Source organism: Pogona vitticeps, chromosome 13 (genome assembly GCF_051106095.1).
Source record: "Pogona vitticeps strain Pit_001003342236 chromosome 13, PviZW2.1, whole genome shotgun sequence".
In the NCBI taxonomy this organism is placed as follows: domain Eukaryota; kingdom Metazoa; phylum Chordata; class Lepidosauria; order Squamata; family Agamidae; genus Pogona; species Pogona vitticeps.
The window spans coordinates 12725169-12741048 of record NC_135795.1 but is presented as its reverse complement, the minus strand read 5'-3'; the positions used below and the strand labels follow the sequence as shown (position 1 = coordinate 12741048).

General features: G+C 43.5%; 1 protein-coding gene across 3 annotated transcripts in view; it reads left to right on the top strand.

The window, feature by feature from the left end:
* The window catches only part of LOC110082182 (acyl-coenzyme A synthetase ACSM5, mitochondrial), a 43401-nt gene that overhangs the window by 14828 nt on the left and 12693 nt on the right, over positions 1-15880 (top strand). For 2 of the 3 annotated variants that reach the window (XM_078381234.1, XM_078381233.1), the window contains exons 2-6: positions 5336-5658; positions 8419-8629; positions 10708-10915; positions 11953-12096; positions 15197-15353. In XM_078381234.1, the coding sequence (XP_078237360.1) occupies positions 5389-5658; positions 8419-8629; positions 10708-10915; positions 11953-12096; positions 15197-15353 (990 nt within the window). In that variant the 5' untranslated portion in view covers positions 5336-5388. The remainder of the gene's footprint in view (positions 1-5335; positions 5659-8418; positions 8630-10707; positions 10916-11952; positions 12097-15196; positions 15354-15880) is intronic. The other variant, XM_072982560.2, reaches the window with a different exon arrangement.

Here is a 15880-nt window from a genome sequence, read left to right as displayed (position 1 = left end):
TGTCTTCGTACAAACGCTGGCTCTATGACTTGGAGACGGGGATGAGCACCGTGCCCTAGAGTCAGACACGACCGGACTAAATGTCAAGGGGAACCATTACCTTTACTTAACCTGCTTTGAGCATTATGTGTTATGCTGGAAATAGCTGTCCTGGGAAAGTCCATATTTCCTCATCTGCATTTTATTTACTCTGCCCTGTAGAGTTGATCTCATACAAAATGGCTCATGCCTAGCCCTGTTCTTCCAAATTCTATCAAGGGTTTGTCTTAATCCAAACGGGGACAAATCTAAACAAAACAGCAAAGTCCATTTTTATTTGTTCTGTATAGAATTTAGAGCAATTTGCTGTGACAAATCACCCTCTAGTGTACATTTGGGGAATAAAAAGGCATTTCAGTGTCAGTTCGGGTTAGTGGTGTGCACCGGCTTTAGAAAGAAGTCAGTAAACAAAGCAGAGCAGGTATATTTCTCATTACCGAATCAGATACATGCTGGTTCGAAAAGCCCTCGGACACACTCCGTTTGGTTAGGACAGTGGTCCCCAACCTTGGGCCTCCAGATGTTCTTGGACTTCAACTCCCAGAAATCCTGGCCAGCAGAGGTGGTGGTGAAGGCTTCTGGGAGTTGCAGTCCAAGAACATCTGGAGGCCCAAGGTTAGGGACCGTTGGGTTAGGACACCTCCCCAGAAATCACTCACTTTTGTTGTAGGTAGTATGCTGGGACTTAAAATGATGAAATGGTGGTGGTGGTGGGGAATTCCTTGGTACTGTGTTTCAGTGGGAAAACAGAATTATCCTTGTAGCAGAAGAGGTATGAAAGCAGAAGGAGAGGGATGTCCCAAGTCCCAACAAAAGTCCCAAAGCTCTCCTGGCTACCCCTGAAAGGGCTCAGATCAAATCAGGTAAATTTCTCCACTCATTCCACGAAACAGATGTTTTGTATTTTGGCACAGCAAGAGGAAGGGGCGGTACATTGCCATTTATTCTAAGACCAAGTGCTCCCTTTTTAAAATTATTTTTTGACAGCTACACCAGAATTTTACACTTCACACATGAGTCTCTGGATGTGATCAGATGGCAATACAGGAGTGTGTTCTGAATGGACTGGAAAGGTTGTTGTAGGTTTTTCAGGCCGTTTGGCCATGTTCGGGAGGTTTTTCTTCCTAACGTTTCGCCAGTCTCTGTGGCGGGCATCTTCAGAGGACCGGAGTCGGAACTCTGAAGATGCCGGCCACAGAGACTGGCGAAACGTTAGGAAGAAAAACCTCCAGAACACAGCAAAACGGTCTGAAAAAACCTACAACAGCCATCGGATCCCAGCCGTGAAAGGGATGGGAAGGATTTGCCAGGAGCAATCTCTCTCAAAGCAAACCCTTCCAGGCATAGAGGAAGCACTCTAGCCCAGCTCCAAAAACTGAGTAGCCCTCCTGGTGGTCCAAAAGGCTTGGTTTGGGCAAGGAGCAGATTCAGGGCCTGCTGGTTCATCATCTCCTGTACCTCATCTGATTGCCAGAAAATGGCTTGAACTGGCCCATACCACAACAGCCCAAAACTATATCTCCATCTGATTGCACCCTTTCTCTGTGTGAGTGTGGAATGGATTTTTGAATCTCTTGTGTGGATTTTAAGAGAGCACTTCGCAGTAACGTTAGGGACTCTTCTCTGTCCCCTGCCGTTGTATTGATTTGTATTTATTCGTCTATTTTTAGCTTTCTGCCAGCCTTCGTTTGCACAACCTTTTCCTCCTTTGCTGTGGGTGCCTCTTTGTGTTCCAGTGACGGCAGATGGCAAATTGAGTCCAGCATTCTGAGTTGGCTAAGCATTGAGGGGATGCATTAAGGGCAAGCAAGACCACTGTTTGGGAACACTAGAGGGACATTTCTCTCTCCCTATCTCTCTCTCTCTCAGACACACACTTAAACTTGCACTACTGTTCTTCTCATAACTTTCTTAGACCTCTGTTGTTCTGCCTAAATTTACCTGACTTGTTGCTTTCCCTCCCCATGATGTAGGCAAGCCTCACCCATTTATTTAAAAAACTCCTCTGCGGCCATTCCATGTTCTCAGCTGGCGGGCCGGCAAACAAGCCAGGCTCTGAATTTGGCTAGCAGGCAGTGGGTGGAGAGTAGCCAGGCTACTGAATGGGAACACCAAGCCCTAGGAGGAAAGACTGAAAGAACTGGACATGTTTTGCCTTGGGGGGGGGAGACTAAGGGGAGCTATGAGAGCACTTTTCAAATACCTGAAAGGTAGTTATAAAGGGCAGGATCTGTCCTTCCAGAGTGCAGGACATGCAACAATGGGCTCAAGCTACAGGAAGCCATCATCATAGGCATCCTTCAGTCTCGAGAGACTATGGTGTCGTGCTCTGCATGGAGGACTTGGAACAGCGTCTAGTGTGGCTGAGAAGGTCAATTCGAGAGTGACAATCCCTTCCACACTGGAGACAAATCCAATCTGTCCCCTGTCCAGCTCCCTGATTTTGCTGCTTTCGTGACTGCCTCTTTGCCTCAGCCTGCTGGGCGAGGGTCTCTTCAAATTGGGAGAGGCCGTGGTGCACCGCCTGCCTCCAGGCTGAACGCTCAGATGTTTCCCATCTGTTGAGGTCCAGATTTAGTCTGAATAGCAGGAAAAACTTCTTAACTGTTAGAGCAGCACGACAATGGAACCCATTACCTCCAGGGGTGGTGAGCGCTCTAACGCTGGAGGCATTTAAAAGAAAATTGGACAACCATCAGTCAGATCTGCTTTGACTTGGATCCCTGCGTTGAGCAGGGGGTTGGAGTCGGCGGCCTTATAGGACCCCTCCAACTCTATGATTCTATGACTCGAAGACTTTCTTCCCAGTTTTCTTTCTTTTTTTTTTACTCCTGTTCCTCTCATTATTGTACTGTTGGGGGCACTCCCTGCAACAGTGCCAGAGGAGAGATGATTGCCTGAATCTACCTGTCTGCTGTTATCCAGCTCCATGGTTTGAGATGGTCGCCCCATGCCATGGATCCTAAAGGGTTCTGTGCCCCACATCCTCTCCAAGCATTAGCCCAGCCCCGTTGGAGGGCTAGGAGAGCAGGCCAAGCCTTAGATCTTCCCCTCCCTCCCTCCCTCCTTTCTTTTTTCTTTTGTTCACCTCGTCCTCCACAAAGGCCTAGTGGAAGAAGCACTTGAGACCAAACTGCTGCATCTTGCAACCATCCTTCACTCAGCATTGTCTCCTGGACACACATTGCACAAAGGTTCTGCCTAAGAGAGGGACCTTCCATCTTGACTGGCCCGGGCACATATCTTTGCAGGGGTCAGGAACAAAGCCCCAGTTCCTAGGCAGGGGAGCAAATAGTTAGGAGGGTCAGTAGCAGAAGCATTGGTAGCATCAGCTCTAAGGAGAAGATGGGGCAGGAGTGAAGCTGGGGGTGGGGTGCGGTTAAAGGCAATGCTCTTTCTGGAAGCTTATCTTGGAGGGATCCAGAACTGAGTAACAGGTGGGCAACAGTACAGTGGTTCCCCGCATAGCGACGATAATCCGTGCAGCAAAAATCGCTGCAAAGCGATTTCGTCACTATGCAATTTTAAAAAGCCCATAGGAATGCATCGAAACCCCTTCAATGCGTTCCTATGGGCTTAAAACTCACCTTAAAGTGAAAATCCTCCATACGGCTGCCATTTTCGCTGCCCAGTAACCGAGGAATTGGCGTGAAAACACAGTGGGTGGCCATTTTGGAACTGCCAATCAGCTGTTAGAAAATCATTGCTTTGCGATGATCGGTAAGCGAAACATAGGGAACATCGCAATGCGATCACAAAAGCGATCGCAAAATCTTCGTTGCTAAGCAGTTTCATCATTAAACAGGGTGCCCGTTAAGCGAGGCACCACTGTATTCAGATCCCAAGCCAGGGACTTCCTCTGATCTCCTTTTAAGTGATCCAGAGTCCATAGGAACCCTGCCTGACGTACTAGGGACTCATGGAGGAAAAGGAGTTGGGGAAGGATTAGGTACACACCTTCTGGGCAGGCAGGCAGGCAGGAAGAAACCTGCCAGGAGCTTTGCCTACACACTGAAAGCCCACCACACTGCTGAAGTTGATGGCACTGACGAACACCTCCCCTATGTCTGTTTCCTCATTTTCAGGGTCCCCCCCCACTCCAATTCTCAAACATAGAAATACTGTAGCTGCAAAAATCTGAGACCAAACAGCACCAGGTCACCTGTCCATTCGTTCAGGGTGAACGGGTGCCAAATTGTAAGGTAAATGAAATCTGATAGGATGCTGTTTGCGCACCTTCATTCGGGTTCAACCAGGGTGGGAGACAACCCCCTCAAATTTTGGGGTGAGGCTTGCCTCTATGAGCTGCCCTCCTTTTACCCCTAAGCAAGGGTCAAACTCTTCCTTATTACACTGCAATTCCCAGAATGCTAATCTCTTCATTTCTATACATGGAGAAGGGACCATCTTTGCCTCAGCTCTTAAAATGTCTTTTTGCCAGCCCTGCTCCCAAAAGAGCTGATATTTACCAATACAGTATTTCACAGTTCTGCTTGTAGTAGAAGTTACTATACAGCACTTCTTATTTCTCAGCATTGCTGGTATGTACTTGGAAGCAAACCAAAGGGTCAAATCTAAAAAAATAGGAATCAAGTTCTAAAAATTTGAAGGTGAAATGGCATTTGCAAAATCACTGATTTTTGGATTGCACAGAGCATATTAGCAGCTACTGGTAATTGTTTTAAATTAGCAACTAAACATTTCGGAATGTTTCTAGTTGTTGAAATTAGAATGGGGACGAGGGCGACTCAATCTTGCTTCTATATTCTTTTAATTTCTTGCCTCAGTATTTGGTACTTTGCAATTTTTGTATTTTCTGTACTTTTGAGGTTGCTTGTAGATGGAGTTGGCTAGGTAGCTCAGTAAGTAAGATAGCTAGCTACAGAATCAGAGGCTGAGAGTATTTTCTCCCAGAACTGCCAGCCTGTACGGCCTTGGGCAAGCTGTGCAGTTTTGAGATGCTTCCAGAAGAAGGAAACGATAAACCACTTCTGCATGCTTTTTACCTAGAAAACCCTGAAAGGGGTCTCCAATAAGTCAGATCTGACTTGACATCGCACAATTATTTGTAGATGGAACCCCAATGCTTTTCTCTGTTGCTTATCCAGAAGTATAATATCCAGCTTATCAAAATCAACTGTCCTATCTGTGATAACTTGCTTGTCCCCGAATAGTATTATGTTTTTATTTTGTAAGACTGGAGGTGGCTGGCATTTATAATATGGAGGAAAAGATGTGAGTAAGCTCTAAGATTGATGCTGAAAGAGTGATCTTTGCAACTTGGTTATGCCTGCAGATATAAGCTGTTGACGCTAACTGTGACATGAAGAACTGTTTCTTTAGACGACGATGTTGATGGCGATTTCGAAATTGTTGCAGAGAAACGAACCACACTGTCACTCTGGAACAGCTGTACGAGCTGTTGTCATGAAAAGGAGCTTGTTCAAGGGCTTCCAAATTCTGTGGCCCCCTTGCCCACCCCTTCGTCATCCCAAGAGACAGCTGGCCTCTCTTGTCACCACCTCTCACTACGAAGCTATAAACAAGGGCGAACAGGAAGTCCCCGACTACTTCAATTTTGCAAGCGATGTCCTGGATGAGTGGACTCTCGTGGAAAAGGTAGGTGTCCTGTTCCTCTGGCCAAAGCTATTGCAGCTGTTAGGTATATTGGACACGGATGGCCACATTTGTTGGGGCAGAGCGTATGAGGAAACGGAGTGTGGCTTTCAAAATGAAAAGCAAACTTCCCCTTCCTAATTACACAACTACTAAAATGGTTCAAGCAGAAACCGACAAAGCCGATTGGCTTCAAGTTTCCCTCAATAGACCACCCCTTACTTGTTAGTTTCCCTCAACTGGCACTGCTGTTTCCATAATTTACTCAGAGTCTCTGGTCATGTAATTGTAATTTTATGATTTTATATATTTTTATACTGTTCTGTTTTATTTTGTAAGCCGCCCCGAGTAGACATGGTCTAGAGGGGCGGGGTAAAAATCAAATAAATAAATAAATAAACAAAATAAATGAAAAAAAAATAAAATGTTCTATTTCCTTACCGTTCTTATATAGAAACAACCATCTTATTGTGTGTGAAATTATTCACTGGTTACTTCACTGAATTTAATAATTTAATGAGCTTCTTGACTGACAGACTGCCTGGTTACATAGCTGACCAAACTGTTCACTTCTGGCAGACTCTGTTGCTAACCCTGACAAAACTCTGACTAAAATAAAAGGTGGGAAAAAGAAAGTTGAGGTAGAGCGGGAACAATTGGCTGTTATTGAGTTGATTGACATTCGCGGCAGTTCCTTCCCAACATCTTAACAGCATCCTATGCAAGCTGCAACATAACCAACAATGTACGTCCTCTTTGGGTTTCTCCTTAATGCTCAGGGTGGTTTTATGCAGCAGTGATCCTACAAAACTAAAATATTGCATGAAGCCTAGGATTGGCTTTCCTTGGTCATGTGACTATTGCATTCAGAAGAATTCAGGAGCATCTTACGTACAGCGGACCCTCGACTTACAGATGCCTCCACTTACAGACTTTTCGAGTTACAGACTTCTCTGGCTACAAAATTTAGGTTTGACTTGCAGCTGGAGAATCGATCTACAGACCAGAAAAAAACCAAAATGGAACAAAAACGGCCGGATACGAATTAATCGGTTTTCAATGCATTGTAGGTCAATGGAGCCTTGACCTACAGACCTTTCGACCTGCAGCCACCGTTCCAATATGGATTAATTCCATAAGTAGAGGGTCCACTGTATATATTTTGGGGAGGTTTTTTGCGTTTTTGTTTGTTTGTTTCTTTTTTTGTGAAGAAAGAGTAGCCATTGATGCAAGCATAGGGAAGGCTTGTCTCAAAGGAACTCTATACAAATGTTCTTGGACATTTACTTTCTAGAGATAATTCAGTCTCATGACTCAATATGATATTTTAAAAATAATGATCTTGGTCATTGTCACTTTGTAATAGTCGCATGATGTATTATTCATTTTTGTTACTTTTCTTTAAACAAGAGGATTGAATAGAAAAACAGCATACACAGACCAGCCTCAACATTAAAACCACCTGCCTCATATTGCGTGGGTCCCCCTCATGTAAAAACATCAAACGTTTGCATCAAAATGGTTATAAAATGCATTTGTAAAGTAACTAGGAAATTTTGCAACAATAAAATTTGTCTCGCCTATAAATTCTGTTCCATTTGAAATTTAATTTGGGTAGGCCTTCCAGAGTGATAAATGTAACTTATTACAGGCAGGGGTGGGTGAAATTGTTGCTGCTATTAATTTCTGATTAGTATTTACCCAAATCTACAAAGGGAGGAGCAAGCAAAACTTCCAGATGCCCATCACTAGGACTGAGTAAGAATTTCAGTCCTCTTTCAGATTGGGATTTAGACAAATCGGCAACATTTTGAGGGGCAAAGCAAAAGTAGAACTATGCCTAGTTAAAGGTATTAGATCCATATCTCCTGACTGCTTTTTCTGATTGCTATTCATTCCTTGTGGGCTAAACCGCAGAATCCTGTGCTGCAGGGTTAGAAGACCAGCAGTCGTAAGATCGAATCCACGCGACGGAGTGAGCGCCCGTCGCTTGTCCCAGCTCCCGCCAACCTAGCGGTTCGAAAGCATGCTAATGCAAGTAGATAAATAGGGACCACCTCGGTGGGAAGGTAACAGCGTTCCATGTCTAAGTCGCACTGGCCATGTGACCATGGAAGATTGTCTTCGGACAAAACACTGGCTCTATGGCTTGGAAACGGGGATGAGCACCGCCCCTTAGAGTCGAACACGACTGGACAAAAATTGTCAAGGGGAACCTTTACCTTTACCTTTTTTTATTCATTCCCTATCACCATTAATTGCAAAATCCTATCTTGCTTACATACAAATTATTGGGGATTTTACCATCTTGCATGCTGCCTATAGTTTGTTTGGCTGGAAGGGACCTTTCTGCGCTGGCATGACTGTCATTCTATCCATCACTAACCAAACATTCCTCCCACATGTGAATTCAAAGACAATCTTACCTCTCTGCTATTTATTCTCCTTTTCCCTCTCTTTATTCTGTTGGAAGTCATTTTGTTTGTTTGTTGTTGATCGATTCACGACTGTTAGTAATGAACTGTTTTTATTCTTTCTCCTACTAATGTCTATTGAGATTGCAAGTGCCATTTAATGAGAAAGGGGTGGACTATCTGGGAAACTTGTAGCTATTCTGCTCTGTGAATCTCTGTACTTCTACTGAGTAGCACAAAGAAATTTTTACCAAAAATTCAAACTTCTGCAACACAGATAAAGCACTGTGGATTGTGTGGGTGCTTTATAGACCTTCTACCTCATTAAACTTCATATGTTGTCTGCTAGGATGGAAAGAGGCCTCCAAACCCAGCCTTCTGGTGGGTGAATGACCATCAGGAAGAGGTGAAGTGGAGCTTTGAAGAACTTGGCTTCTTGGCTCAAAAAGCTGCCAATGTCCTCTCAGGTCACTGTGGATTGAAAAGAGGAGACCGAATCCTGACAGTTCTACCACGGATTCCAGAGTGGTGGTTATTACAAGTGGCCTGTATGCGGGCAGGTGAGTAAATACTCCAATATTACCGGGAAACTGTTCACTGGTTCTGTAGTTTAACATTTTCTGAACATGTTTCATTATCTGAATCCAGATTTAAATTCAAATTTAATTTTTTGAAGGGGAAGAAGAAAAAAAACCCCAAGCAAACAGCAACAACAACCAAGGACAAAGTATTGTGTCACTTTGAAGGCTAGCAGATTTATTTAAGTGTGAGCTTTCATAGATTAAAATCCACTTTTGTGCATAAACATGCATTCCTTTTGTGTGAAGAAGTGAGTTTTAATTCACAAAAAGCTTACACTGAAAATAAATGTGTTAGATTTAAGATGCACAAGAGTGTGCCTGTCTCAATCAGTGAGTTAGGCATCTGGGAGCAAAGCCAGAGTTTAGGCGTTCAATTTCCCACTGTGCATTTCAGAAGAGCCAGCCTGTGTGGCCTTGGGCAAGCTGCACAACTCTGGGATGTCCCTAGAAGAAGGGAATAGTAAAGCACTTCTGAGTACAGTGGTGCCCCGCATAGCGACGATAATCCGTGCAGCAAAAATCACTGCAAAGCAATTTTGTCGCTATGTGAAAATAAAAAGTCCATAGGAATGCATTAAAACCCATTTAATGCGTTCCTATGGGCTTAAAGCTCACTTTTAAGCGAAAATCCTCCATACGGTGGCCATTTTCGCTGCCCGGTAAGCGAGGAAACCGCACAAAAACACAGCGGGCGGCTATTCTTTTTACCTGGCAGCCATTTTGGAACCACCGATCAGCTGTTGGAAAATCATTGCTATGCGATAATCGGTAAGCAAAACAGTGAACTGATCATCACAAAGTGATTTTTCCCCATTTAAAACATCGCAATGCGATTGCTTTTGCGATCGCAAAGTCTTCATCGCTATGCGATTTCGTCGTTAAACGGGGCGCCCATTAAGCGAGGCACCACTGTATTCTCAGTTTTCAGGAAAATTCTGAAAATGATCACCATAAGTCAGAATTGACTTGATGGCACATGGTTATGGTTACTATCTCCTTGATTTTTATTCCCTCTTGATTTTTACCAGCATCTTTTCCAATGAGAAACTCAGACACCGTATCAAATCTTTTAAAAGTTGCTGCTGCAACTATTTTTTTAAAAAAAGTAGTGATGTTGGGAGAAATTACAGGAATTGTAGTTTGAAAAAGAAACTTTGCTAAACTCTGTAGCAGACATATTCCTATAACAGCACAAATATGATATGGCTAAAGAAGCAAATACATGGATATACTGTATAAGAAGTGTTTTAAATGGATCCAGTGGCCAAAATCCTATTACTCAGCACAGTAAATTTTTCTAAAGTAGGTTCATTGAATCAATGAGGATTTAGAGAGTCAACCCATTGATAACTTCCATTGATTGAAGTGGATTTACTCTAACTGTGGCTTTCTACTTGAAAGTAAGTCTTAGCTAGAGTGTGACCATTTGAATCCATAGAACTTATCAAGCAATTGACTCACTCAATCCCTATTGATTCAATGGGCCTACTCTCGTGCATCTTACTACACTAAGCCACAGGATCTTGGCCAGTACTGTATGTGTTTGCTTATTCAGGTGAGATATGATTTAGATGTTGGAAGATCCAGGCATAACTTCGGGTGCTGCTAGCCTAGTTTCATAGCTCTGCATCTTGGAATGGAGAATTGTTTTATTAATTTATTTCTTGCATTTGATCCACATCCTCCTCCTTCAACGAAACAATATGTAGGAACAATATTATTTTATTTACAATGGTGGTGGCAGACTCCCGTTTCAGAAGTGTGGTGAATCCGCTCTGGGTTTTAGACTTGTAGTTTGCATATCGCAGTAATTATCCAAGGTGGTGAACCTATTTTGATGGTTGGATTACCAATTTAGACAGTCCTTGAAAAGTGTGTACTAAAACCTGGAGTAGATTCACAGCACCCCTGAAATTGGACTCTTCAGCCACCAAAGTTCTCACAACAGCTCTGACCTAATACTAACCACTCTACCATGGTACAGAGCAGGAAAATGCTCCATAGGGCACCTCCTAGTGGGTGTTCTTTACTTATTTCATTCCCTGCTTCTTTTCTAGGCATTGTTTTCATTCCGGGGACATCCCAGTTAACAGTTAAGGACATTGCCTACAGGCTCCAGGCTTCCAAAGCCAAATGCATTGTGGTCAGCGAGACTTTGGCTCCCGGAGTGGACTCCATTGCATCGGAATGCAAATCCTTGAGAACCAAGCTCCTTGTGTCTGACAGAGGCAGAGACGGCTGGCTGAACTTCAAGGACCTCCTGCAGTAGGTCTTCTGGAAGGTGTTGCAACTGAGTGAGGAAGAAATAAGAGAATGGGCAAGAATGCTATTAGTTTCACCTGCTGGATTAACTCCATCCATGCAAATCTCAGCTGTGAATTGCCACAAATTAAGATGTCAGCCTGGGCATTTGCTGTAGAACCCCAGCCATGTGACTCAGCACAGGACAGCAAATGCTTGTGCTGTTTCTTAACTTGTGACAATCTGCATCTGGAGTTTAGGCACCTGATCAAGTTATGCCAGCATAAATTTTCCATTGGATTCTGCTCAGTATATCTGTTGTTAACAGTTGACTGCAATCAATTGCTAGATTACATGGGGGCGGGGGAGAGCAAAAGATCTAGAAAGATTTTTGGGCAACTGCTTCCCCACCTCTTTTGAATCAGGATACAGTGGTGCCTCACAAGACAAATTTAATTCATTCTGCGGTTAATGTTGTCTTGCGAAAAATGTGTCTTGCGAAACACGTTTTCCCATAGGAATGCATTGAAATCTAATTAATGCGTTCCTATGGGCAAAAAAGTCAGAACAAAGTCAAATTTGGTTTACAAAGGGTTTATTAAGTGCTCTTTAAAGCCATATATATTGTGCAGATGATTTTTAAAAATTCAGTCAAAAAACTTTAACTTTTTAAACATCATAGAAAAACATTTAAAAACCAGCAAACATGAGGCAGGAACAAAAAAAGGAAAACATTCGTCTTGCGAAGCAGGGCCATAGGAACATTCTTCCATTTAGGACTCAGAGAGGGATCAAAGGCTACCACAAAGGGGATACCTTCAAAGGCACAAATTAATTTCCCAGCTAGAGTGCTTATCTTTACACTCTAGCCCACTTGGCAAGGGAGGTGGAGCGTTCACTCCAGTTGGCAGCTGGGCTGCGTTATCTCGAACCACAAGAGCAGAACCCTTCTATAGTCAAGACCGACTGAACAGTTCATAGATCTGCTTCGTTTTAGGCCAATTCATGCTGCTGTATGTTTGTTTGTTTTTACAATGCCACGTGGTGTGATTGTTGTTAAGAGAAGCACCTGCTGACCACAAGTGTGTTAAGACAAAGAGCCAAGAGCCGATGCTCATCTACTTTACCAGTGGAAGCACAGGATCACCCAAAATGGTGGAACATACCCACTGCAGTTATGGCATTGGATTTACAGCCAGTGGCAGGTAGGTATGGATGGATGGATGGATGGATGGATGGATGGATGGATGGATGGATGGATGGATGGATGGATGGATGGATGGATGGATGGATGGATGGATGGATGGGTGGGTGGGTGGGTGGGTGGGTGGATGGATGGATGGATGGATGGATGGATAAACTGCCCTATAGCAATGCACTCTCTGGCAAAATACAATAAAACATAAAACAATAAAAATATAAACAATATACAAATACAAATCAATAATCAAATCAATTGATCAATAGAACCACTGACTAGCTAACTTATCCTTTAAATAAATGAACAATTTAAGATGACATTGGACATTACAGGAAGAATCATTAATAAAAGCCAGCTTTAAACTCTTCTATTTTTACTGCCTTCTTAAAGACTATGAAGGAAGGCACCTGGTGAACCTCTGCTGGATGTTTATTCCTGAGGTGTGGAGCCACCACCGAAAAAGCCTGGTTGCAGGTGTTTGTTCTTTTGACTTCCCTTAGGATCATTGTTTTTAACATCCTGGACTGAGAAGAGCAGATGTTTTATAGGAGAGACATTCTGACAGGCATCAAAGTCTTAAACCATTTAGGGCTTTATAGATGATGATTTCCACCTTGAATTGAGCTCAAAACCTGACAGGAAGTCATTTTAGCTATTTATTATTAATTATATCTGTGACAGCCTCCTCACACGACACATACCCTAGCTCCACCCTCTTATGTCCCACCTCCCGTCACGCTATTGGTAGATGACAAACAACCATATCAATGATGGGCAGATGACATCACCGTTACCGTAACAATATCCATATCTCATCTTTCTTCCAATGCATGATGGCTTCCTTTCTCTTCACAACAACCCTGTGAGGTACATCAAGAGAGTGACCCAATTTAGTGGAAGGGCTCATAGATTTCCCAATTCCCATTCTAACATTTTAAACCAGGGTGGACCAAGTCTCATGCCCAGGTGCCATTGGACCACAACTCCCAGCATTCCTCGGGGCTGGCCCTGCTGGCCAGGGTATGGCTTGGTAGGAGGGCCTAAATTCCAGGGGCACCAAAAGGGATTTAAGAGGTTGGTCCCCTTTTAAATGGAATGTGCTGCATTATACATACCAGGTGGCCATTTTCATGCTTGTTACTCCCCAAACCATCATAACTAGTTTAGCACTTAGAGCTTTGATGCCCTTTATGGGTTAAACATAGGTTGTGTGAAATTGACATATGTGGGGAAATAGAAGGAGGGATGGAGAAGCGTGTCTGGGTCTCAGCACCCAATAGCTGTATTGGTTCTGTGCAGTACTACTGCACAGGATGGGTGGGTTAAACCGTACTACCAGCAAAGACCAAAAGGCAGGTTTCTACTAGACGTAATAAGACGTGCACGGCTACTCTCAGAATCCACCAGGAATTGCTTCAGCCAGAGATTATGGCACCGGTAACCCTTCTGCCCATTAGACTGTGTAAAGGGTGCATCTCAAAAAACAACTAGTCGTATAATTCTTTGTAGTACCTCTCAAGTTTAGCCAGTTCTTTCCCCTTCAAATGCAAACAGTACGTCCTGAGGCTAACCTATGAGTGATGGAAAAGTCCTCTGTGGACTTAGATTTCTTGGCCGCAGCTCCCAGAATTCTGGGTGAGGAAATTCTTGGGGAATTATAGGGGCTAAATTATGAGAAATCTCAAAGCCTCCTGCCTGGTTCATACTCTTCCAGTGGCAAATTCATGTACTCTCTACATTTTGTCAAAGCCCTAGTCACCCGATTCTACTTATGGCTCCGGATACAATTTGTTGCGCTCTTTATTATTAATGCCAAAGAAACTGACTTCAGTCAGTCAGTCATTTCATGTATAGTGTGCCTTGCTTCCACTGAGCTCAAGGTGGTGTACACGACTCTCTTTTCCCCACTGTACTCTCAAAACAATCTTGTGAGGTAGGTCGGTCTATCCCAGTGAGTCTCATGGCTAAGTGATCATTGTCAATCATGGTCTCCTGGTTCTGTGGTGCAACATTTTAATCGCTGCATCATGTAGTCTCTTAAGGGCCAGGGGAAATACAGGGAAACTCTGGTTCCCTCTAATGGTCAATTTTGATATTACACGTGGGAGATGCATGTAAAACTACTAGCAACAAAACCAAATAACACTTCAGTTGCCATTAGATCCATCAGAGAACAGCAAAAACTTTAAAAAAAAACACCTTTAAAAAAACCCCCAGTCAAAATGCCTCTAAAAGTTCCTTTAAATGCCTTTAAAAGTAACTTTGGAAAGCAACTAGGTCTTGCTGGTCATATCCAAGTAACTGGAGAGTTACCAGTTACGCCTTAAACTTTCAACTACTAGTTACATTACTTATTGCACAAAACCAGAAGGTAAACAAAATTCATTACTTGTGCCTCTGGGGTAGGGTTGACTGATTTGCAGAACATCTGGAGAGATGCACCTCTGCCGGTCTCTGTTCTAAAACCATGATACTAATCTGGTTTTTGCAGCAAACTCAACCTCTGGGTACATAACAGTGGGCATATAAAACAAAGGTCCTTAATTGGGATATACAGTATGGCTTGCCATATACGTCCCCATTCCCTCCCAGTAATTGAGTGGGATTAACTCATCTCCCTATTAATAATACAACATTCTGACTTGGCCCTGTAGCATTTTTTCAGGGTTTTGGTGCAGAACAGGCAATTAAATCCCACTTACTTTTCTAAGACCTACTGGTGGCACAGATAGAAACGGCTAACACTAGTTTCATGGCATGACTACATCTCTCTGCCTGCATTTACAATCCTCGGGGGGCAGAGATGGGGAAAGGGATGTTGTAGCTGCTGTTGTTTTGCACTACAATCCTAGAACACCCCAGAAGCATGGCCCTTTTTCACCATCTCGGCCATAAGGATGTGGCTATGGGGACCATTAGCCAACATGTCAAAATTTATCTCTGTGTATGCAAAGCAGGAAGGAAGCCCTTACAATAAATTTTTCTTCTGGGATCTAATTCCTCTGCATGGACTTGTTTGCTGTGTCATCATGAAACCTACTTTCCAGGACTCTTCAGTCTGGAGTCTGCAAATGACGGCAGATACATTATTTTCTCCTCCACAGGCGCTGGATGGACCTTAGCCCTTCGGATATATTCTGGAATACATCAGACACAGGATGGGTCAAATCAGCCTGGAGTAGTGTGTTTGCACCATGGATCCTTGGATCGTGTGTCTTTGTCCATCACCTGCCACACTTTGAACCCAAAGTCATACTGGATGTAAGAGGCCACCATGTGCAGACGGGATAGCAGGTCTTCTTTAAAAGAATGTCTATAGTTAGGGAGTTGATCAGAAAGGACGTACTGTAGCTCATAATTTGGTTCACTTTTGGTGAGATTTGGTTTGCCCTATTTTCTGGGACAGTGTCATCGAAGCGACCACCATGAATTTGACCCAACTCCGAGAGGCAGTGGAAGACAGGAAGTCCTGGCGTGCTCTGGTCCATGGGGTCACAAAGAGTCGGACATGACTTAACGACTAAACAACAACAAAATTTTCTGGGGAGCACATGTGTTTTCAGTAGGAGCAACCCATCCTGCCCCTTTCGTGAGCTGTTCTGCTCCTCTCTGGCACAGCGCTAGGGCTTCAGTTTATCTGGTGTGATTGGGAACACTTCTGATTATTTCATTCTGTGTGGTTGCTTAATTTCTTTTCAAATAGAGTTGTGAGCAGTGTTCTCTTTGGTAGCAACTCTGTGACACAGCAGTGAGTTGTGACAATAGAAGGATGGTGAGGAAACCCTCTT